Raw genomic sequence first — 23,731 nt, 5'->3', positions numbered from 1 at the left:
TCATGTAATTGTAGTATAAGGACACCTGTGTGTGGAAGGTTTAAATCTATCGGTGTAGCTTTAGCTGTATTCTTTGGGTCATTACCATGCTGGATAATAAATCTTCGACCAAGTCGTAGTTCTCCTGTAGACTGAAACAGACCGTCATCCAGGATGTTCTTGTATTTTGCCACATTCATTATACTCTTTACCTTTAAAAGCCTTCCTGGGCCGGCTGCCAGAAACATCCCCACAGCATGATGCTGCCATCACTGTGTGTCACTGTAGGGATGGTGTGTTTGGTGTCCACTAAACTTAGTATTTTGTTTGATGTCCAAAAGGCACCATTTTGGTCACATCAGACCAAAGAACTTTCTCCCACTTGATCATGGAGTCAATTATGCAGTTATTGGGGATAAAACACCCCTTTCCATGCAAATTGGCCTTATTGCATTAAGTATCTAATGTTGAGGACAGAAAATACTCTGCAAAAATACAGTAGAGATTAGTCTACTGTCTGAGAGAGCTGATGGAAGTGCACTACAGCTTTTAAGACATACAAGCTTTCCAGAGATCAGGAAATAATTTAACTTCTATATGACTTTAAAATAGATATGTAAATTAGGTCAGAAAATATAAGTTTGGCATTGCTATTACTACCAGGACAGGAGTTAAATAGGTGTGGGACTCCCAGCTGCTTTTTTATCCATGTGTGGCACTAATACACATCGCAAGGGTGCAGTTGAGGAAACTAGCACCCCTAGCGCTGAACAATTCACAAAAATAATCTAATTTCTAATCGATTTTTTTTCTCCTTTTATTGCGATGTAATAAGCGATTACTACTCGGTTCTTTATCTTGTGCGTTTTTTTTAAAATAAATTCAAGCAATAAATCACTCCATATTATAACCTCAGTCAGGAACACTATAATACATTTAACCATTTTTTTCAGAATGGATTTACAGTTTTACTAGGTGAAGAAGGCTCTGCCTAACAGATGCGCCCTGGGTTAGTCAAGCAGCCTGCTTTAACTTTCTGGAAGTGCAAAGCTTGAAACCCCCATATCGATAGAAGCATTTATGATTATTTATATTAAAAACAATGAAATTATTTCGATCCATAGTAGCATGAATCTGAATATAAGGGTGTAACAAGCTTTTTGCTATAAAAGAGGAGGCTGGGGTGGAGGAGACTAAGCCTTGCCAGTGGCAGCGTGGTGCATCAGCAGGGATTAGTGAGAAGTACGTCATATTTAAATGGACTGCTGAGTTGAGAGGAAAAGCTGTGATTGGCTGTGGGAGCTGGGAGGGAATACTGGTGTAAACTGGCAATCAGCTGATTGCTGCTGGGGGTATGACTTCTGTGCACTAACCCTAAGCTTTATCATAATTAGATAGAATGGACTAGGGCAGAATGATAAAAGACTGTGATTGCAATGCTTATATTGCAAATTTGATATAAATTGTTCTATTGAGGGAGATTATCACTTTTATATCACTCATTTTGATTAAGAAAAATACATGTAAAAACAGAAAAAAGGATTTCTGTAAACCATTCTAAAAAAATGGACACTTGAATGTTTTCATAATGTGCATAAAATCTCTGCTGCTGCAAAAAGAATGTATTAAAGTGGTATTTTGATAGATTTCAAGTTAAAGAAATATTGCAAATGCTGTGATTTGTAAATTGCAGCAGGCCGTATTGCAATTTAAACTTATTTGAGATTAATTGCCCAGCCCTAGACGCACCTGTTGTGGGTGCTGGCATGACACGTTCTGCAGAAGTAGGTGGTAACGGTCAGAAATCCAGCTGGAGTGGGCAGGAACAGGATTAAGAAGAGTCCCATGTAAGAGTCTAGTTAAAGTAATATAAATGTAAACACAATGAAGAGAATGCAGAGGAAATGTTTTATTTCCATGATAAACATCAGACTGGACATCGTTCTTAACAAAATGTAAAAAAAAAAAGTGCATTACACATGAACATATACAATGTACAGTACAGTACATGAAAGATAACAAAAACAGTAAACACAACAAAATTTTACTCCCAGGTAGGTCAATATTTACCACTTGTCTCCACCTCACATGCTTTGTGGCAGACTTGTGCTCTTTAAATACTCTCTATAAATGCACGAACCCCCCTTTAACCTGCAATATGTCTCAGTGTCCTCCCTCACAAAATAGGATTGTCAGTTTGGGAATATTTCAATAAAAATAATTCAATCATAACCTAATGAATAAAGCGGAACAAGAAGTCGTTTTTTTTGCTGTGGTACAAACACGAGAACTGAATTATGAGTCTTCATTACACAGTAGCTGTAACAGTGCTTTTCTTAATACTGACCACATCTGCAAGCTGATGACAAATTATAAAGAAAGACCTATATACAGACGGGTTAGTTTCAAATATTTATGTTTAAATTTAAATGTCAGGTTCTTCAGCCAGCTACTGAACCAATAGAGTACCACAATATCAAATAATCATTATTATAGGTGACTGATAATGGAAGTCCACCAAGTGTGCATGTATATGAGGGTCAAGGAGGCTGCTGTTATATGAGCGTGTGTTTGCATACATTGTGCAAAGTTAAATATAGCAGGGATCATGGTTATTCTTGGGAGTGACGGGGGTGAGTAATGTACAAAAGACAGCCAGACCATCAACAAACTCACAGAAACTTTGAAAAAGCCTGTGATGATTTATGATGGAGCTAAGGCCGAGGTTAAGGCACTTAAATACAAAAACAAGTTAAACATGAAGCAAACGTAGTGCTGTGGTCTGGGAACATAGCTTAGGTCTTTTAAGTCACAGACAGATCAGTCCCACCTGTCAGAGCTGCTAACAAACTGAGAACAACTGGTTTAAATAGAATCATATTAAAGGGATAGTTCAGTGTTTTTTAAGTGGGGTTGTTTGAGGTACTTGGCCATAGTTAGAATGAAAACCATAAAAGATGTAGGTCAGTGTGACCCTAAAGGTCAGATCAGACATATTTTTTTTTTTTTGTGATATCACCATGTCAGATGACACAACAACAATCTAAACTATGCTAGCTTTACTGAGCCAAGAAGGATTTGGTGAGGGGACTTCTTTGGTTATTACTCAGGTAAATGATGATAGGGAGCACATAAACATCACTGATACTAGATCAGGGTGTCAAAATATAAAGATGCAAAACAATTCAGATATGCTGGTTCAGTCGAATAGTAGTTGAGGGGTAAATATACACCAAATAGACATGATTCTCAGCATGTTTCTTCTACTTTTTGCACTAAGAGGTGGCTCAATAACAAACATTTACCAACCCTGTAAAGTAAAAAAAAACAATCTATATTTTAGCTTTTTAGCATGACAGGCCACTGTGTTATGAACCACCAGGCCAATTTTCAATTTTTGTCATGAAAAACATCTCTAAGTTTATAAAATTAAGCTTCTAAATCCTAAAAAATGAGGCCATAATATTTGCTCTAGGATGGGGTGGGCGTGTTGGTTGACTGAGCTGAAGCCACGCCCACTCTTGAGAATTATGATCCTCTTAAATTAATATAAATGCTTCAGTCTAAATGGAGGAATCTGCTATGCTGCTATGTTGCAACTCAATTTCCTGATGTTCTTCAAAATAAAAGCCTTCAATGGATTTCAGTTTGACAGACTTGGCAGGAGCAGACTGTGCCTACCATTAGATACTGAACTAAACTCTAGCATAGCAATGCTGACAGACAGGAGGGATTGAACTGGTGCCGCTTTGAGAGAGACAAAGCCATAGTCTGCTTTTTTAATCATCCAGGGCTAAAGACAAGTGAACTATGGATTAAAACACATCTTCAGGCGGTAAATGGTTGTTCCTGCACCTTCTGGTTCAACAGAAAAATAGATAAGCACCCCAGCAATTAGCCTGACCCTGAACTTACAGTGAACTCTGGCTAGAGTGCAGTTGTCTGGTGCTTTGCCTGAGCAGAGAGACAGAAGTTGGGGTTTAAATTTACTGTTTTCTGGCACAAATCTCTCTGTCATGATACTTTTAATAATCCATAGGCCATCGTGGCTGATTGATTTAGTAAATATACCTCACAATGAAGAAAAACACAGCATTTAGCCAGTAGTAATTCTCCATAGCAGCCAGAAATGCCATGGGCTGCAATATTTTTACTGCCCAAACTGAACCAATCCAGGAAAGAGCTAAAAAATTTTCAGTCTGAATCCAAAAATCAGTCACACATAGATGTCAGGGTTTTCACATGTTTACAGTAGCCTTATTTCAACATGTTGGGACTTTACAGGGACTTTTGTTAGGAAAACAATGCAGTAGTTTGTAGTTAATTATAGCCTAGCTTTCCCCTACTAAATAAAAGAGCCATGCTAACTGGTATTCCTGTAACTAATACACCTGTCAAGTACCTCACACGGCCCCAATTCTAAAAAAAACAAACTATCCCTTTAAGGGAAAAGTGTATGTTTCTAAAATGTTGTTTGTTTCTGTTCTTGCTGAGAGTTTCATGAAATCATTCACACAACCTCTTATCTTTCAGCAAGTAATCAAGTCATGGACAGTGCGTTCTTGTTAGAGTTATGGTTCAAAAGTTTGGGATTTTTGAAAAAAACCTACCCAATAGCCCCTTTAATGCTCATGGAGATAATAATCTGCTGTTTTATTGAAACTTTTCATCAAACCCAAATAGGACAAACTATCTGGTATATAGTGAGCTGTAAAGGTTGGTTGTTGGATTTTTTGCCCTCAGATAAAGTAAAAACCATGTTTAATTGTTTTTTTCTAGTTTGTTAGCCTAACCTCCGAGATCATTTCACTCTGCAACAAAACAAATGCACATTTTCCCAAACAGTTTGTTTTTAGTTTAATTTAAACAACTCCATGTCTCTTGGTTTCATCATTCTCAACCAACTGAGGGTAAAGAGGCAAAACCAGATTATTTAAATAAATAAAACTACTGGAGCAAACCTGCAGCTCCCCGTGTTCTAGTTCAAGTCCGAGAAGGTACAGAGGACTTAAGAGGTTCTACCGAGCAAACTAAAGAAAAAAGTTAAATAAATCTTCAAAAAGTACACGATAATCCCAAAGGATAAAGAGGATAACAGTTTCCATTCATTCTTTGCAGCCATCATTTTTTCGTAATCACTCACATCTTTAAACAAAATTAACACGAGCATGTGCTTCTCCTGCAAACACATCATTCGGTACCATTCAGCACACCCAGCGTGCCAAAAACAGGAAGAACACAATCAAACTGAAGAAAACCCTGTGGCACAGCAACTTTGGAATGAGGGCGGCACAAGTGGAACAAAACATGCCTCAAGTTTAAAGATTTACAAAATAAAAAATGCTTTTTAACACATTTTCTCACAGTAAATATAAATATTTAGTTTGGCTACTTGGAATTCAGAATAATAATAACTGGAGTTTCGTTTTACATCTTTGCAGAAACTATCATCAAAGATTACAGCTGCAGCTTAACTGAATTGTGAAACCTGCAATGCAAGCAGCGAAACAGCTGAAGATGCTTCCTGTCTGACGTTTTTGCTTGAGTGTTCTCGGATTATTTCAATAAGTGTAGCTGAAATGCTTTATGTGAGTGCTCTGTGTGAACGGATACTAGAGTTGTGCTCAAGTGCTTCATCTATACATGTGCCGCATGCCTATGCAAGCTTTCATGGGTGAAAGGAAAGGCAGCCTGCTATGAGTGTTAGGAGACAAAAGATCAAAGGTTTAGCCAGAGTAAGGAAATCATAAATATATTAAATCTGTGTTAGGTAGTTAGCTAATCTTGGCATCATGATATGGCTTTGTTACATCAGGAAAGATCTGACTCAAAACAGAAAATGATATCATGTTTGAAGTTATAGTGAGGAACTTTTTGTTGATGTCGGCGCCCCCTGTGGCTCAAGTGGTGACTCTTCATTTCTTTGCTGATTTCGTCAAAAGTAGTTTCGTAACCTCCTAAGACCCAGTTATACTTCTGAGACATTACATTTTAGCTTTCCTTCAACATAGTAGTAATTTCTGCAGTTAGAATTTCTGAGAAAATTGTCAGGAATGACCCTTTAAGTTTAAGATATTTGCTTGAAATGCTGGGACAATCTGCTACGAAATTTTCATTTAAATTTATTTGCATATTTTGGGGGTATTTACTGGGTTCACCAAGTATTTTGTAGACATTTTGGGGATATGCTTGATTATTTTGAGTTTCATTGTAATTTTGGGGAAATTTTGCTTTTAAATGTAGAGTCAATTTCTTGGGAATTTGGGAAATGGGTTTGTAAATGATTGGGAATTTGATTGGGAACTTCTTTGGTTGGGTTGCTTGGAATGTTTTTGGAAATTTGCTTGGACATGTTGGAGGAATTTCAATGGAAATTTGGGAAGTGAATGTGTAAATGGGGACTTCTTTGTTGGGCAGGAGGTTTCCTTTGAGTTTTTATCAAGCAATCCACATAAATTACAGGAAATTTAACTGGAATGTTCTGCGGACCTTGCTTTAAAATTTTAGGGTATTTTCATGGACATTGGGAAATATGTAGTTTTTAAAATAAATATCCTTTTCAGATTGATTGGGAATATTAGTATTGGTATTTTCAAGGAAATTTGGATATCTGTACTTTTATTTTGTAGAGTTTCTTTGGAAATTTTAGGAAAAATTTGCTTGAAATTTATAGGCATTTTCTTGGGATTTTTTTTGTAAGTATGGGGAATTTGATTTCAAATTGTGAGGTATTTTCATGGAAAGTGTGAAATTTTTAAGTACCTTAATTAATTTGACTGTGAATTTACGGGTATCCTTTGAAATTTTAAAGAATTAACATGGACATTTCAGGGAATTTGTTTGAATATTTGGGGGAATTTGCTTTAAAATTTTAAAGCATTTTCATGTAAAATTTGGGCATTATATGTAAATGTTTTGGAATTTCAAGGGGATCCTCTTTTTTGGAAGGAGGTTTCCTTCTAATTTTTTCAAGAATTTCATGGAAGTTTCATGGAAATTGTTTGGTTGTTTTGGGGAATTTGCTTGGAAATATTTGGGATATCTTAATGGAAGTTCATGAAATTTGTTATGGTTTGGGAGTTGGGTGTTCCTGAAATTTTCAGGAATTTTAAGGAAATTTCAGGGAATTTGCTATACTTTTTTGGGGGATTTTCTGTCCTTTTTATGGAATTTTTGGGAAATGTAGTTATTCTTTTCGGGGCATTTGCTTTGAAATTTGGAGGAATTTGCTTGAAAATGTTCAGGAATTGACATGGAATTTTTTAGAAAATTCTTATTGGCATATTTAGGATTTATAAATAAGTTTGACAGCTCAGGTCTCAGGAGGTTAAAAAACAAAAAAAACATGCCTTGTTTGGTTTTACTGCTTAATATCCCTTTTAAGGAATTCTTGCTGTTGATAATGCAAAAGCAGGTGACACCTACCCCCCACCAGCAGCAGTTTCAGACATTAAAAGTAGAGTGCAGAAATGATCAGTGTTTTTAACAATGGTCAGAAAAATCTCCTTAGAGAAACTTCAAGCCTCTGAATTTTCCCAACATCTGATTCAGTGCATTCACGTAATTCTCCCATGTATCATTGCTGTATTTTTCTTTAAAGAGCATGGGGTTGTATTCATTTAAACTGAAGGATAATGTAATATTTGATTATGCCTTTATGACGCTGAACCATGATGCTGAATACCAAAATGCTGTTAAAAAAGAATGTAATGTTTTCGGTCTATGCACGTTTTAGATATGTTACATAATACTGCAAGTCATGCATGGGCTAAAATGAGCGCTGTAACTACATGATTACATTAAGTTTAATGGAGGAGGTCGGGTGAACTCAGCCACTGAGCAGAGACAACAAAACAGTCTTTGACCAAAAACAGTCTGAGGAGCTTGTGATCCGAGGTACGACGCTTTACAAAGAGGCATCAGAAAGGCTCACATACGCTTGTATCCTTTTCAAAAAAATATGCTTTCACATGAAATGCCCAGAAGCAGCTGCAGCAGGAAAAATATCAGTGAGGAATCAGAGGGAATACTGAATGCAACCGAACTGCAAACATTCACTGAGCTCATTCAGGAATACTGTTGGAGAGTTAAAACAAACAGTACACTGACAGAAGCATGTTACTTCAGGTTTTTTTTTTCTTTACATCAACATCGAAGAGCTAGCTGTAGCTTTTTCAAAAATGAGAAAACACCGCTGTTCTTACACATGTTCTGAGGGTAAAATGGCAGAGTATCAGTGATGATCCTTTATGTGGAGGACACAGCAGAGTCTTTGAAACAAACAGCCTCACCTGGATCTCCATGCCAGCAGATAAGAACAGGATGCTCTTTAAATGCAGCTATGAGGCTAGGACAGCACAGGTCAAGGCAGAGCTTTGTTTCTGGTACAGCACCACAGCAGAAGTCATCTAAAAAGCCCACAGCTGCAATATTTAACCTGCTGGAGGCGGTGTTAGACCTCCTTTTTCATGTTATCCAAGCCTTGGATGCTGTTTTAAGGCAAAGGCCTCACTAGAGTTGCCCCTCCATGGACACATTTGGAATCTTCTCCAGCTGCTCTGCCCTCTGTCCCATCAGTTCCAGACCAAATCCCATCCCCAGCCCTGGCATTTGCAGCTGGAGCTCCAGTGCACCCCCTGCTGTAGTCTCATGAATCAGCCCCGTCCCCTCCCTTGATATCTGTTCTCCTACATCCTGCGCCTGTGGTTCCTCCATGTCCTCTGTCTCCACTGAGCTGCGGTCAAAAGGTGTGTCCTCACAGCTCATGGGCGACACCACCTTCTGTCGTATGGTCAGCGGGACGGCGGGGAGGCAGGTGGCACAGCGGTACACGTGACTACAGGGTTGGACGAAGTTTGGGGGAATGACTGCAGCAGCCTGCAGGGACTGCAGGATCGGGGTGGAGGCAAAGTTTGTCCCGGGCGGATCTATGCATATGGAGGGCACGGTGCAGTGGCGGGAGGGGTTAAGGCGATGAGAACGGCCCCCTGCTGGACGGTCACAGCGCCGTCCTTGAGGGAGATGCAGGCAGTCTTTGCAGGACTGGTAGGAGGGCTTCACTTTTAAAGGGTTTCCTGTGCTTGCACTGTCCTACATGGGATAAAGTTGGAACAGAAGAATTTATAAAGTCAGTGATGTGCGATATCTAAAAGATGCAATCAAAGCAAAATCCCCCTTAAGTGAGTGCTGTTGCATTTAATATTAGCATGGCTGACAACTATAGAGTGCTGATAATCTTCAGCAGCATAAATGGTGCATATAAACAGCATTCACCCCATGGGTGTTTTACCCTTTTTCTAATTTTATAAATCAATGTTCAATATAATTTGGCTTCTTTTTTTTTCTTTTCTTTTTTACAAAAAAATACAGAAAAACTATTTAATGTCAAAGTGAAAACATATTTCTACAAGGTAATGTCAACTAAATAAAAATATGTAGGGTTAAATAAATGAATGCATAACTAATCACCCCCTTTGAAGTGACTGACCTAATTCAACAGAGATCTAAACAATTGGTGCTAGTAGTCTCACAATTAGTGAAATAATGATCACCCGAGTGCTGTGAATATGTCTCAAATGATTGTAGTATAAAGACACCTCTGTCTGGAAGGTCCAGATCAGTATTCCTGGCTACCAGTACACCATGGAGACAAAAGAACACGGAGAAAATGTTATTAAAAATTTGAAGGCACTGAACTTCCCTAGAGTCCAGTTAAATCCATCATCAAGAAATGGAAGTAATATGACACATCACCACTGTGAAGCACAGTGGTGGCAGCTTCATGCTGTGGGGATGCTTCTTGGCAGCTGGCCCTGGAAGGCTGTCAAAGGCAGAGGGTAAAACAAATGCGGCAAAATATCCTGATTCAGTCTGCTATGACCTTCTTGTCTTTAAACTATTTTTTATGTTCGCTGTCTGCTTCAGGTCGTTGTCTTGATGCAAAATAAATCTTCTCCCAAGCTGCATATCTCTTGTAGGTCATTTCTACCAAGCGATCCAGCTCGTTTGGTGCGGAACGGCACGCATTTCTTTGCGTTTCCATAGAGCAAAAGTTGGAAAGGGTCCAAAAAACCCCCCCCCAAAAAAAAAAAAAAAACAAAGACCTGTACTGTTCCTCTGTCCCACCCTTCCATAGGGGTACCAATCTTACCTATCTGTTTCAAAAAGGTGGAGCTACACACACAATAGTGGGTTGCACTGATGTCAAGCCCAGAGCGTGACACTGCTGCTCGGCTCCAGGCCGCAAAACTCAGAAGTCTGCTCTGTGAGGAGCAGGAGAAAATGGGGGAAAAACAGACTAATATCTGCTTAAATCAGGGATATTTGGACTTGACTTTGTCACATTCATGTTACTCTCTACCTTCACAAGCCTTCCAGGCCTGAATGCTGAGAAGCATCCCCACAGCATGATGCTGCCACCACTGTGTTTCACAGTAGGGATTGTGTGTTCTTGGTGATGTGCAGTGTTATGTGATGCCAAACATAGTGTCTTGTCTGTTGGCCAAAAAGGTGTTTTGATGGCCTCTCTCAATAGTATCCTCTTTGCGAATTTGCACACGTGCCATATTCCTTCTAGTTCTTTATGCTGGATTCAACTAAACTCTGGGGGATGTTCAGTTCCTTCCATGGATTTTTGATTCCATCCCCTGACTTACACTTTTCAATAACCTTTCCTATGAGTTTCTTGGAGTGTTCTTTTGTCTTCATGGTGTAATGGTAGCCAGGAATACTGATTAGCCAGTGACTGGACCTTCCAGACAGAGGTGTCTTTATACTACATTCACTGCACTCAGGTGATCCCCATTTCACTAATTGTGAGACTACAAGCACCAACTGGATGGACCTTTATTGAATTAGGTCTGTTACTTTAAAGGGGTGAATATTTATGCGGTAATATAATTCACCCTACAATTTTCTTTAAATCTAGTTGATATTGCTTTGTAGAAATCTGTTTTCACTTTGATATTTAGTTTACAAATTGACCATGACTGATTTATAGAATCAATAAAAAGGTAAAACATCCAAGGGGGTGAATACTTTTTAAAGGCTCTGTATAATTAAAAGTCTTCATGCTGTTCTACCCTTTGTTGACACTCATGAATATCTCTTTTCCAATCAGATTACTTGGCTGCAACTAACTCTGTATAACTAAACTAACTACTGTATAACTAAACTCAATTTCTGAAAAGATTTACTACTATAATAATAACTATCATAACTTAAAGCATAACTACTTACATCAAAAGCTGCAGGGCAGCTGCGTTTAGCGGCTAACCGGTTGCTGTTGTTGGTGTTCAGGTTGGCTAGCCCTATCCGACTCTCCTCCGTCCTCTCTGCCTCCTTCCCATCTGAATTTCCCGGGGTCTGAGCCAAGGCTGCCATCTCTGCTTCCTCTTTCTTGGCCTCTTCCTCATCCTCTTCCTCTAAAGTACTGAACTCCAGCTTCAGTCTCATGTCCTCCATCGGATCAAGGCGCCCACACGTCTGAGCCGCTGTGCCCTCGCCTGGCAGAGCTAAATGAGCCATCGGGAAACCCTCGTCCTCCAGCAGGGCATCCCTCTCTACGTCTTCAATCTCAATGAATACTCTCTCCATGCCCAGCAGAGGCGGGCCCCGCACCGGGGTGGAGGGCTCGCTGTCCAGCGCAGAGTCTGACAGACGTCTAAAGTAATAGTTGTAGTTAAGAGAGTCGAGGGGCTCCATCTCCAGACCCATACCTCTGCAGGGAGATGCCCCGCAGCCTCCCCAGGCCTCCTCCTCTCTGAGCACCGGCGTCTCCTCCCCTCCTGTGCTGTGGCCAGAGGCTTGCAAATCATCCGACCCCTCCTCATCAGTATCCGGCCTCCACAGCTTGTTGTGGCGCTGTTTACTGTAAAAGCAATCAAACCATTTTTACTGACTGGGCTAGCAAAGTGCAAACCTTAGTGAAACTGTAGATGTGCTTACCTGGCGTCCAGGATCCCCTCGTACTCTGCCAGCTGTCTCATGAAGGCGGCATTTGGCTGAGCTATACTCCGTTTCTGCTTGACAAAGTTGTAGGCCTTCTCCAGAGACCAGCCGTATTCCTTCATTGCATAGGCAATAACTGTGGAGGCGGACCGGCTCACCCCCATCTTACAGTGCACCAGGCACTTGGAATTGTTCTTCCTGCACACAGAGAAAGGATTTTACATTTTGTGAAAGAGCACTCCATGTGTCAGAGTTACTGGCAAAACTCCCAGCTTTATCTTACAGTTACCTGAGGGAAGAATGCTGATAATGTGAGCCAGTCAGACTGATGACCACATACTCGCACACTTTGTTTGCCTGGTTTTCCTTCTTCCCTCACCACTCTCACAGCCCCCTTTTCTTTCTATCCAAAGCACCAAACAGGCACTGATTTATTTTAAATATAAAGCCCTGTTCTTAAATCCATGAAAATCTCCAAAATTTTCAGGGTGCATGTGTGAATGCATGTTTTTTTTTTTTTTCAACCAGAGCCCATTATATTTCTGTAGGAGGCATCATTCCTACTTTCTTAGACCCAAAAAACTTCACATGTAAGGTAAGTGTAAGAGCAAGAAACTAGGGAAGATTTCAGAGACAGACTGTCCTAAAATTTCCAGAATATTTCAAGAGTGCATGTGGGAAAAAGGCTAATGTCCTACTTGGCTTTAACGATAAAGTTGTAGGTGTCGTTCCAGTGGGCCAGCAGGTCGGTGGCCTCCTCATCGTACACTCGGACGTTGTGATAGGAGAACAGTCCAGGGAAGAAGTTGTCAATCTCTCTTGTGACATTCAGGATGTAACCCACTCTGTGAATCAATTAAAGGATCAAAATGAATATGGATCTGCACTGCAGGAATGAATGACTGAAAGCAGTCTAAACTGTGCCTATAAGAAGTATTCACTCCCTTGGATGTTTTACTCTTTGTAATTCTATAAATCAATGATGGTCAATATAATTTGGCTTTTTTTATATTAAAAATATAGCTTTCATGGCTACCATTACATCATGAAGACAAACGAACACTCAAGAAGCAACTCAGAGAAAAGGTTATCGAAAAGTATAAGTCAGGGGATGGATACAAAAAATTCCAAGGCACCAAACATCCCCCAGAGAGAAACTGAAGGAATATTGTATGTGTTAATCTGCCTAGATCAGGCTGTCCTTACAAGCTGAGTGACCGTGCAAGAAGGAGACTAGTGAGAGAGGCCACCAAGACACCTATGACTACTCTGAAGGAGTTATAACCTTCAGCAGCTGAGAAGGGAGAGACTCTGCAGACAACAACTGTTGCCTTGGTTCTTCACCAGTCAAAGCTTTATGGGAGAGTGGCAAAGAGAAAGACACAGTTGAAGAAAACTCAGATCAAATCTGGACTAGAGTTCACCAAAAGACTCCATGGGCAAGTGGGAGAAAGTTTTCTGATGAGTCCAAAATGGTGCTTTTTGGCCATAAGAGAGGACATGGTGCATGATGCTGCATGTGGTGGCACCATCATGCTTTGGGGACGCATCTTGGCAAGACTTGTAAAGGTAAAGATAAAAAAGGATTCTGCAAAATACAGGAAAATCCTGGAGTACAATCTTATTCTGTCTGCAAGAGAACTACATCTTGGGAGAAGATTTATTTCCCAGGAAGACAATAACCCAAAGCATACAGGGAAAGCTACACATAAATGTTTTAAAGACAGCAAGGTGAATGTTCTGGAGTGGCCAAGTCAAAGCCCAGACCTCGATCCAATGGGGAATTTGTGGTTGGACTTGAAAAGGGCTGTTCATGCCCAATCTTAGTGCAAACTGATAGAGCTTGAGCAGATTTGCAAAGAAGAATTGGGTAAAATTTCAGTGTCCAGATGTGCAAGCTTTGATTTAATAAACAAATAAAAGTGTAAAACATCCAAGGAGGTTAAACATTTGTATAGGCACTGCATATGCTAAAATATCCACTTTGATTAACAGTACTTTACATGGAATTTTTAAACTTTGATGCTGATGTGAAGAGTTCAGGTTAAATTTATTTTTCTATACAGTTTGAGCTTAAACAAATGGTCCATAAGAGAAAACTGAAACATTTAGGTTAATATACTGCATACATGTCGATAAATTATTCTTATTTGATCCTGTTCAGTTTAAACTTTCTGGAACAAATCAGGAAAATACAGTTTGTGTAAATCAGCTCACCCACAGTCTCGAAGTTCTTCTAGGTTGGAAGCGTTCCACTCAGAGCCCTAAAAGGCAAAAAACACAGAAAACTCAGAATGATAAGAAGGAATAAATCATAAAGCTAACTGCTTTTCAATGCAATCAATGCAAGCTTTAACCCCACACTACAGTATGACATTCTCTTGTAAAATTATATTGAGACAATTAAAAATGGCATGAAATATAAAGAGCTGAAGAATCCTACCAAATACACGTGGTCAAAGATGAGTGTGGCCTTGTCCATCTGGCCGAGGATGAGCAGCATCTCGTTGTCGATGAACTCCTTGTACTCTTTGAGGTTACAGCTCATATGCTGCTCCAGCTCGTTGCGGATCTGAGGGCAAGGAAACAAAGCACTAACAAACGCTCTGTCTTTGGTAAAAAGCAGCACCTCTTGGTTCAGCTAAATAAAAAAATATTCTCAGTGTTAATCTTTTTAAATCATGCTTTAACTTTTAATCTTTAAGAAATGCCAGAACGCTGTGGCTCTTTGTAATAACTAACTCCACCTCTGAAAAAGTTAGGATGCTGTGTAAAATAAGAATAGAATATAGTGACTTTCAGCCTTTATACAGTTGAATAAAGTACAAAGAAAATGCATTTTATGTTCAAACTGATAAACTAGATTGTTTTTGTGGAAATATACGTACATTCTGAAACTGATGCCTTCAGCATGCATCAAAAAAGTTGGGACAGAAGCATGTTTACCACAGTGTTATCAGCTTTTTCTTCTGACAACACTCAGTAAGCATTGAAGTATTTTAAGTGTAATTCTTTCCCATTCTTCTTTGTTGTACATCTTAGGTTCCCATAGTCGCTATGACCTGTGCCGACAGGTCTAGATAGCATGCAGGTCAGTCTGGTACCTGCGCTCCTTTAAAGTGAAGCCATGCTGTTGTAACTCCTGCAGAATGTAGCCTAGCATTATCTTGCTCAAATAAACAGATGATCCTGAAAAAGATGTCTGAATGGAAGCATGCTGCTCCAAAACCTGTATGTACCTCTACATATTAATGTTGCCTTCACAGATGTGCAAGTGGCCCATGCCATGAGCACTGATACACCCCAAGAAGAGAAAGAAATACCATAAACCCCACCACAAGTTGTTAAGATGACATGGTGAGTCATACTGCCAGGAAGAATGAAGACCTAATATTCAGATTAAAATATCAATATGTGGCTCTAGCAAATGGATAACTGTATCACAAGAGTCAAGACGACATTTTGCCATACCTATATTTCACCCCACAGACAATTTGTATCTCTACATTTTATATAATTGGAGTTTTGGTTGAACGTTTTTGTAATGAATTGTAGCAGGATCAGTGCTTACCTCCTTGGAGGTGATGTTCTCCAGGTCTTGAAACGTCATGATGGTACGAAGCTTTGCTTTAATGAGACACTCTGTTCTCTCTCGCTCGGTCGGCCTGCACATAATGAGTCAAAGCATCAGATCTGCTGTTCCAAATTAGCAAATGAGAAACAAATAAGGCACAGTGTGAAAAGACAACAGCTTGTGTCCAATCTATTCCATGACTAAGGAGGAAAAAACACACAGACGTTCTCATAATGAGTAGAAAATGCTCTGTTTGATTGCATAAAGGATCTTGTTAAACTGTAACACCATTCTTGGCCTCACCTGTCGACAAACATCGTGGGCGAGTCCGGCCGCGTCGTCTCCAGGTCGGTCATAGTGTTCCACTCATTGATGCAGCTTTGCTCTGAGGTGATGCAGCTCTCATAGAAGGCCATCCATGTGAGAGCAATGCCTCCTGGGAAGTAATTGAACCGCCGTGACACCTCGCATGCCTTGTGAAGGACCTGCAGGGCAGACCTGCACGTAGAACAAAGGTGTTACTATCACAACACAGCAACAGCATGGATGTGTGATAGAAGGGGCATAGTGGATAAGAAACCTGTGCCTAAAAGTAACACAGGAGGCTGGATGTCTGGCTGGTAATTCTATCAGGTGTCCAGCAGGTGGCAGAGCTGCCTTATGTTTAACATGTTTTCAAATGTCCACTACCATTGCTCTCTGGATTAACTCCACTTTTTGTGATACGATGAAGTTTCCCTCTGTTTCTTAAGGCCTGTTTTTAACATGAATATAATTTTGGTTTTGTGAAAAGGTTATCAAAAAGTATAAGTCAGGGAATGTTTAAAAAATGTTTCCAAGGCAGTGAACATCCCCCAGAGTTCAGTTACCTCCATTATAAAGAAATGGAGGGAATATGGTGCATGTGTAAATCTGCCTAGATCAGGCTGTCTTCACAAACTGAGTGAGCGTGCAAGAAGGAGCCTAGTGAGAGAGGCCACCAAGACACCTATGACTACTCTGAAGGAGCTTCAAGCTTCAGCAGCTAAGATGTGTTTTAACTGGACAGAAACGCTCAATATACGAAAGAAAAGTAACCAGTGGAGGTTGGCTGAGCTGAGCAGCTTGTCCCTACATGTCATCTTTTGTTGTCAATTTGACTGAAAGCCCCCTGGTTGTGGAATTTAGAGACTGTATGTTTAAAGTGGTTTTCTCCATCCTTATGGCTTCTGGCATAAACATAAAAACGCTTCCATAAACCAGAATGTGCATTGTGATCTATACTTTCTGACTGGTGAGTGGTGTAAATGGAAAGACAAAATCTTAACACTAAAAGGGGATTTTTTTTTTTTTTTTTTTACTACTTACATTTTTACGTCTTATAGCTGAGCCACAAAGAACTTTAGAGTCACTCCAGTTGAGTTGTTCAAAGACTAGCCATGAGACAAAGCTGAAAAATGCTAACTGGGGTCAAATGTGACACATTAGAATAAGTCCGTTAGCAGGGATTGTTTTACTACTGACAGGCTCAGATTGTTTTTCAAAGTGTGTGACAATTTCTAAAGAGAGAGACCTTTTTGTTCAAGTGGGTATCATAAACAAAAGCTTGGGGGCTCTCTACAAAGTCTCCACAAACAATCGATTTTAATACACACAAAAATGAAAGATCTGTCTCCTGCTTCTTTGATTCGTTTTTTGTATTTTGTGCTGTTCATGATCAATGTTAACCATCTAAAACACCAAAATCACACATCACTATTAGCTGAATTTGAGGTAATTTTTTTGTTTTTGTCAATAGTTTGATTGCTTATTAAATCCATGGGAACAGCTGTCTGTGGTTTCATTAAAAGAACCTTTCGTCCTTTACAAAAAGGTGAAATTAGCACCAGCGTTAATACAGAACAAAAATGTATTTCTTTTTTTTTAATTCAGGTAAACCTGAAGGATCCACTCACCACATGGCCTGCACGGATACAGGCTTGAAGACATGTGACCGCCCTGCTGTGTTGACACTGAAGCCTCTGTGGAGGAAGAGGAGGAGGAAGATCGGTTTAAGAATTTGGACAGAGACGACGGCGACGATGAGGAGGAAGAGGAGGAGGAGGAGCAGTCACGGGGGGCGTAAATACAGACTGGACACGGCTTGTTCACGGGACTATTCAGGATCCTGACCAGTGGAACATTCCTCCAGCATACAGAGACAGAGTTAACAGGTCAGCAAGAACAGTTCACTCCCACTCACACTGAGAAAAATGCATGTTATACAGCCCTGTGCCACCGGGGGGCAGTAGAACCAACAAAACACACAGGTCAAGGACTGAATCAATGTGAATAAGGGGGTACATTAGAAACTCTCAAAATACAGGTTAGACTAAACTGTGCCATCTTCAATGAGAGGAAAACTCACCCATCTCCATCTAGATGAATGTTGGTGTCACTCCACAGAGGCAGCACCATCCCAATGGAGCAATCTTTACTGCAATGCAAAGATAAAAGAAAAACAAGTCAATTCAAGTAAATTCAGACATGTCTTTTTGACAGGGATTTTATTTTAGAGAAATTTTAATCCTTTGTCAACGTATTTATCACAGTTTTACATTAGATTTAACTCTGGTTCTTCTAGATTTAACATTTGTTTAACTAATTACTCTAAAGAGGAGGAAATCTTAAGAAAACAGTCAGATTCCTCACAGGGTCATTGTGTCAGCGGCTACGGTGTGAGCCTGATATTCTCTCTACCGCAGTGGTTCTCAACTTATGGGTCGGGACCCAAAGTGGGTCGTGGAGTAGTTTTCAGTGGGTCGGGAAAAAAAATGGAGGCAAAAGCCTATGGAGAACATGCAACCATGCAGTTTATTTACTGTGCTCTATTGTGATAATGGGTAAATGTAAATGTTTTATCAATATTTCAACTCATTTATCTCCTATTCTTGTAATAAAAGAGCTGCTTTTACCATGTTTATGAAGTAATTTCTCAAGATCTCTGGAAAATTGGCTGAAATTTACATGTTATCATGGGAAAAGAGAGCTGTAAAAATGTCAGTTTTGCCCCGTCTCTGTTCCAGTCATAAATTCTGTTACATCCTAGATCTTTAGTGCAATGTTTTTTTACTAAACCTCCATTGTTGAAATTTATGGGAAATTTGGGTCGTGATTTGTGATTTGTCATCAAAGACACTGGTGGGTCCTTAGGCTACACCAGTTTAGAACTATTGCTCTTACAGTGTGGCTAACATTAGCAGCTAGCTCCGCCAGCCTTTGTTCCCGTTTCCACATTAACATTGTGCTTTGATATGTGGCCTCTTTTCACTTTGGTTGAGTATGTGAGCTCAAAAATTCCAAGAGAAGCGAAGCAAAAGTCCCTGTGAAAATGCCCAAAGGAAATGCCACAAAAATTGGAGGAAAATCCCCAAACCTTATTGGGAACATTACCACAAGTTTTCTTAGAGGAAATTGCTGATTAGTTTAGGTAAACAATTCGTTAATGCCTGTGATTAATCTTTAAAACTTAACACGTTAAAAAAACAATAACGCAATTTAATCATATGACTAAGTTTGACCACAATTTGCTCCTGTAGTCCTCCAGCGCAGATGTTTACGTGCCTGGGTGTAAGTGAGGAGACAGACCCGGGTCTGCTTAATGGCAGTTTTCTTTTAAAAGGTGGTGAATGTTAGCTAAGATAAATCCAAAACTGTGGGTACATGCTGCAGTGATGAACCGTCTTTACACTGAAGCACGAGTCTTTAGTACCACCTTCGAGCAAAACACATCTTTGCTAATGTTAGCAAAGATGCTAACAACAACACGAGATCAAGCCATGGTCATACCACTCTCTTCAGCTGCTTCGGGACAATTTTCTTCCTCAGCTGCTCAGATAAATGCTGAAAAGTGCTCCAAAACTTTGAGCAAGTCCTGTTTGTTAACAATATTAATCCAGTGTAGAAATCCACAGTGGAATTGGCAAAATTGAAGTTAATTAGTGAACTTTACGAGCTGAAGATGGAAAATATGATGTGTTCAGGTAACCTCAGTAAATTAGACAACTGTATTCTGTATATTATGATGTGTTCAAATGTCACATAGAAATGGGAAAATTTAGTTTTTTTATGAGAAATTTCAATATAAACAGTTGTGAATGTGTTTTTATTTAAGAGATATATAATAGATGTGACAGACTGAATCACAGCTTTTTAACTCAAGCACTACTTAGCTACGACCACTTGTAGTTTAAATATTTGCCCTTATTTTGTCTTTCCACCAAACTATAGAAAGTCTTGATAGTGGTATTGATAAGGACTCAGATCAGCACTTTAATGTGCTGTACATAGAATTAAACGAGTAAAAATACAACACTTGACAATAACAACCTTTAAAAGCTAAAAACATAAATATATACTTAAACTTTTTAAAAAAATGCTGTGATCGGCGCGCCGGTAGTCAAGTGGCTAAGGCGTACGCCATATATGCAGGCGACCCGGGTTCTAATCCAGCCCGTGGCACTATTTCCTGCATATCTCTCCCTGCTCTCTCCCCTGTTTCCGACTCTATCCACTGTCCTATCAAACAAAGGCAAAAAGGCCAAAAAATAAATCTTAAAAAAAATGCTGTGATTAATCATGATTAATCACAGCCTAGTGATGTGATTAACTTGATTAATTTTTTTAATCAAGTAAAAGCACCAGTAAATTCACAATGATAACAAAAAGCACCAAACAGACTCCCTGACACATTCGTGAACCACTAAAAACAGCTCCGCGTCCCACGTTTTGGGTCCCGACCCAGCACTTGAGAACCACTGTCTTCAAGCATAATGATGGCCATTGAGCTGTTGCAGAAATGCTGATGATGGAGTAATTACCTGTCTTTGTCCATGAAGTCCATTCCCAGGACGATATTTTCCTCTGTATCTTGATGGCCGCTGGTGTAGATGACCACCATGTAGCGCACACGCTCTGACCAGCCACTCTCCAACCGTACAGCCTGCATGCAAGATAAAACAAACAACCTTTATTTATTCCTGCTGCTTGGACAACATGTGACTGCACGATTGTGTAAATCTGACATGAAAAACGAAGACTACAGACAAAACAAATGTGAGAGTGTAACACTGACCAGCTTAATGCGATCTTCAGAGCGGAGGATCTTAAACATGACCAGCAGGTGTTGAGGTAAATCACCTGAAATGAAACACGCAATATCTGTTAAGCTAAGTTTAGACTGAAGAATATAAAGAGACAAGTTAAATTTTGCAACTGCAACATTCTGAAAGCCTCCTAATTCAAACTGATGCAACTTGAGGAATCAATGTATTGTTGCACTGCATATCAGGTGATCGTCTTAAAGAAAGACAAATCTAAATCCTGTTCATTTCCAGCAGTGAGAAACACCTCAGCCTCCTTCTGCTTTTGTCCTTAAATGACTCCAGGCTCATGAACACCAGATTAGAAACTCATAGTAGCGAATGTCTATAAAAGAACATCTGTTAGAGACACTCAAACACTCACACATTTTTATTTTTAGATCGTGCACGATTGTTCCACATTTTAACGTCACTTTCATGAGCGGACCAACATCAGCAGCAGCAGGAGTTTGTCGTAAGACTGCTAAATCTGCTGAAGTCAATGAAAAGACAGAGCATCAGGCTGGAGCTTAGATCAACAAAGTGTTGTACGTCAGGTTAAGAAAGGTATCAGCACATGCTAGATGCAGGATGAAAACCTCAGTGCAACACATTTCAACAGCTGAGGAGCAGATTTAGTCTGTAAAAGCTTTAAGGAAACGGCTTGATCTGAGACTTTTTTATTAGTTTGATAATCTCTGGAGTTCTTCTGTGGGTCACCTCAGGTCAGATTCAGATTAGCTAACAGATGACACACCCACGGATAGAAAAGCAATCTCAGCGAGGACAATTTCTTTTTTGTCTGAGGCTCTGCTGTAGCAGACTAAGCTGGGAGAACAAGACACAAGCGTCTGTGCATCGGCTCCTACCTGCATGTTTGTGGTGGGTCGGGGTCTTTGGTCCTTGTGTGCTGCCGCCCTGCTGGAGGAAGAGGGCGGCGCCTTTGACCATGAAGAAGCTCTCACTGAGGCTGGAAAGGAAGAGAAGGGAGATAATTTAGGTCTCAGAGCTGCCTTTTAAGAGTTTGACCTACAAAATTCTCACATAGACTTTCTCTACATGAAAGCCTTAAACTTCTGGCCCCTTCAATATCACAGCAACCGCTTCCTCCCTGTATTTTCTTTTGTCTAATGCCTGATATGAGGAAAAAAGCAGGAAAACACACTGCAGCAGCTCAAACAAAGCCATTTAAATTCATATAATCAATTTAAAATGCCAGTTTGAAAATAAAACTATACAAATACGACTTACTTTCATTTATGAACATTTGTAAACATGTCTACAGTCATCGCTTCTTACCTTACTACCCCTCATCCCCTTATCATCCTTGTTCTAAATGATCAGCACTTAACTTTCTTTCTTTTCTCTCAGCAGCAAAAAACAGGAGCAGTTTAAAAATGTGGCACTGTACAAAAAAAGCCTTGCAATAGTTTACAACTTGTTTTCTTTCATATCAGACTGAAAAACATTAATAAATGATATTCATAGCTTTCATTTATGTAACTGCTACAAATACCTGGAGGGCAAAAAGAGCTTAAAGGGGACATATTTTACACTTTTAAGACAAGTTTATATTGGTCTCAGAGGTCCCCAAAACATGCCTGTGAAGTTTGTTGCTGAAAAAACACTCCAGTATTGGATTTTTGCATGTCTAAGACCCCTCTATTTCAGCCCTGCTCAGAATGAGCTGTTTCTGTGTCCGTGGCTTTAAATCTTACTGAGCTGTTTAACTCCGCCCCTCTCAGGAAATGGATGTGGCTCTTATGATCCTCCTCTCCTCTCAGCTGCCAGCTGAGGATCAGGAGAGGAGGGCAGATCTTTCTCCCAAGAGGGGAGGACCAACCAAACCTGAGGGTGGGGATAACTCCCTACATGAGGTCATGAAGGGAAAATCTGAGAACGGTTTGTTTCAGCACACATTTTCTGAAAGGGGGGGTGGGTGGATTTTTGTGGTACTTGAGGGGATTGCGGACAGGCCAGGGGCACATATTTTTGTTAAAAAAACCTGATATAGTGATTTTTGCATAATATGTCCCCTTTAAGACTGTAGCAGCTACCGTTGACCACTATGTGGAGCTGCAGCACAGGCCTTTATTTCTCCATCTCTACTAGGGCTGAAATGATTCCTTGAATTATCCGGGTATTTCGATTCAAAAAAATTCCTCGAGGCAAATTATCTGCCTCGAGGCTTTGCTTAAATCAGTCATATATCTATATACGCCCATGCTGTATCGCACTGTGTGCACGGCGTGCTGTGTTTTGCACAGACAGCTATTTATGTGGCACAATGCCCTTGTTTTCGCTGTTACAATAACTTAACATGCATGATACGAGGTGTGAAAATCACGAGGGAAGACGCATTGGTGCAGTAATGTTTACGGGTAGGCTACTCGTCCTGCGTTTTTACGCATCCACTGGCCACGGCTTCACGGCAGATACGGCACTACGCCTGCACCAGTGAACCTACGCAGATCTCTGAGTTTATGCGCGGCCTACACGACTTGCAGCGGTCAGTTTGTGTCTGCAGACATCAGGGAATTTCATAAACTTCTCTGATTGACCCGACAGTTTCACAGAAAACCTTCAGGCTTCACAATTCAAGTCCTGTTTTGGTGCTTTCCCTCTTTCTATCTCTCCCCCTCCCTCTCTCTCTAATTCAGCGCACCGACGTCTTGATTTCAGCGTATTTTTCAAAAAGTTTCAGCATCCACAACAATTTGATAAGACTTATATTGACAATGAATTGACACCAATAACATAAAAAAACGCTATTGCCACTGGCAGTGACTGAGAGAGAGACTAAATAGGTTAAAGTTCATCATCATACAGTCAGGATTGAACAAGTCACAGAAGCAGCTTCATCCCTTAAAGTGTGTTCTCCATGTCAGTGGATGGTCTTAAAAGGTCAGATTTTTATTTTATGGTGGATGAACTCACAAACAAAAATGTACAAAAATTAAAAGTGAACACCCTTTTGAAAAATAGACCATATTCCTATAATCTAGAAGTTCACCATTCAGACATCATCAGACCGCTGTGTGAATGATGGAGCTTTGTTCTTGCTATAATGTGTAATATTACATTCATGCATAAACTAAAGTATGTTAAAATGATTAAGTGTCCCTTTTCT

At 40.0% G+C, this 23,731-nt stretch overlaps 1 protein-coding gene across 2 annotated transcripts in view; it reads right to left on the bottom strand.

Moving 5' to 3' along the window:
- Positions 1 to 1,911: 1,911 nt before the first annotated feature.
- Positions 1,912 to 23,731, bottom strand: part of ssh1b (slingshot protein phosphatase 1b) — a 32,533-nt gene continuing 10,713 nt past the window's right edge. For both annotated transcript variants that reach the window (XM_041811590.1, XM_041811591.1), the window contains 13 exons: positions 21,471 to 21,571; positions 20,595 to 20,659; positions 20,341 to 20,462; positions 17,889 to 17,957; positions 17,437 to 17,502; positions 15,806 to 16,000; positions 15,500 to 15,593; positions 14,372 to 14,500; positions 14,146 to 14,192; positions 12,627 to 12,773; positions 11,926 to 12,126; positions 11,218 to 11,848; positions 1,912 to 9,069 (listed from right to left, as the gene is read on the bottom strand). In XM_041811590.1, the coding sequence (XP_041667524.1) occupies positions 8,491 to 9,069; positions 11,218 to 11,848; positions 11,926 to 12,126; positions 12,627 to 12,773; positions 14,146 to 14,192; positions 14,372 to 14,500; positions 15,500 to 15,593; positions 15,806 to 16,000; positions 17,437 to 17,502; positions 17,889 to 17,957; positions 20,341 to 20,462; positions 20,595 to 20,659; positions 21,471 to 21,571 (2,446 nt within the window). In that variant the 3' untranslated portion in view covers positions 1,912 to 8,490. The remainder of the gene's footprint in view (positions 9,070 to 11,217; positions 11,849 to 11,925; positions 12,127 to 12,626; positions 12,774 to 14,145; positions 14,193 to 14,371; positions 14,501 to 15,499; positions 15,594 to 15,805; positions 16,001 to 17,436; positions 17,503 to 17,888; positions 17,958 to 20,340; positions 20,463 to 20,594; positions 20,660 to 21,470; positions 21,572 to 23,731) is intronic.

This window comes from Cheilinus undulatus, linkage group 17 (genome assembly GCF_018320785.1).
Source record: "Cheilinus undulatus linkage group 17, ASM1832078v1, whole genome shotgun sequence".
NCBI classification, from domain to species: Eukaryota; Metazoa; Chordata; class Actinopteri; order Labriformes; family Labridae; genus Cheilinus; species Cheilinus undulatus.
The sequence above is the reverse complement of the archived record's forward strand: the minus strand, read 5'-3'. Positions and strand labels throughout refer to the sequence as shown.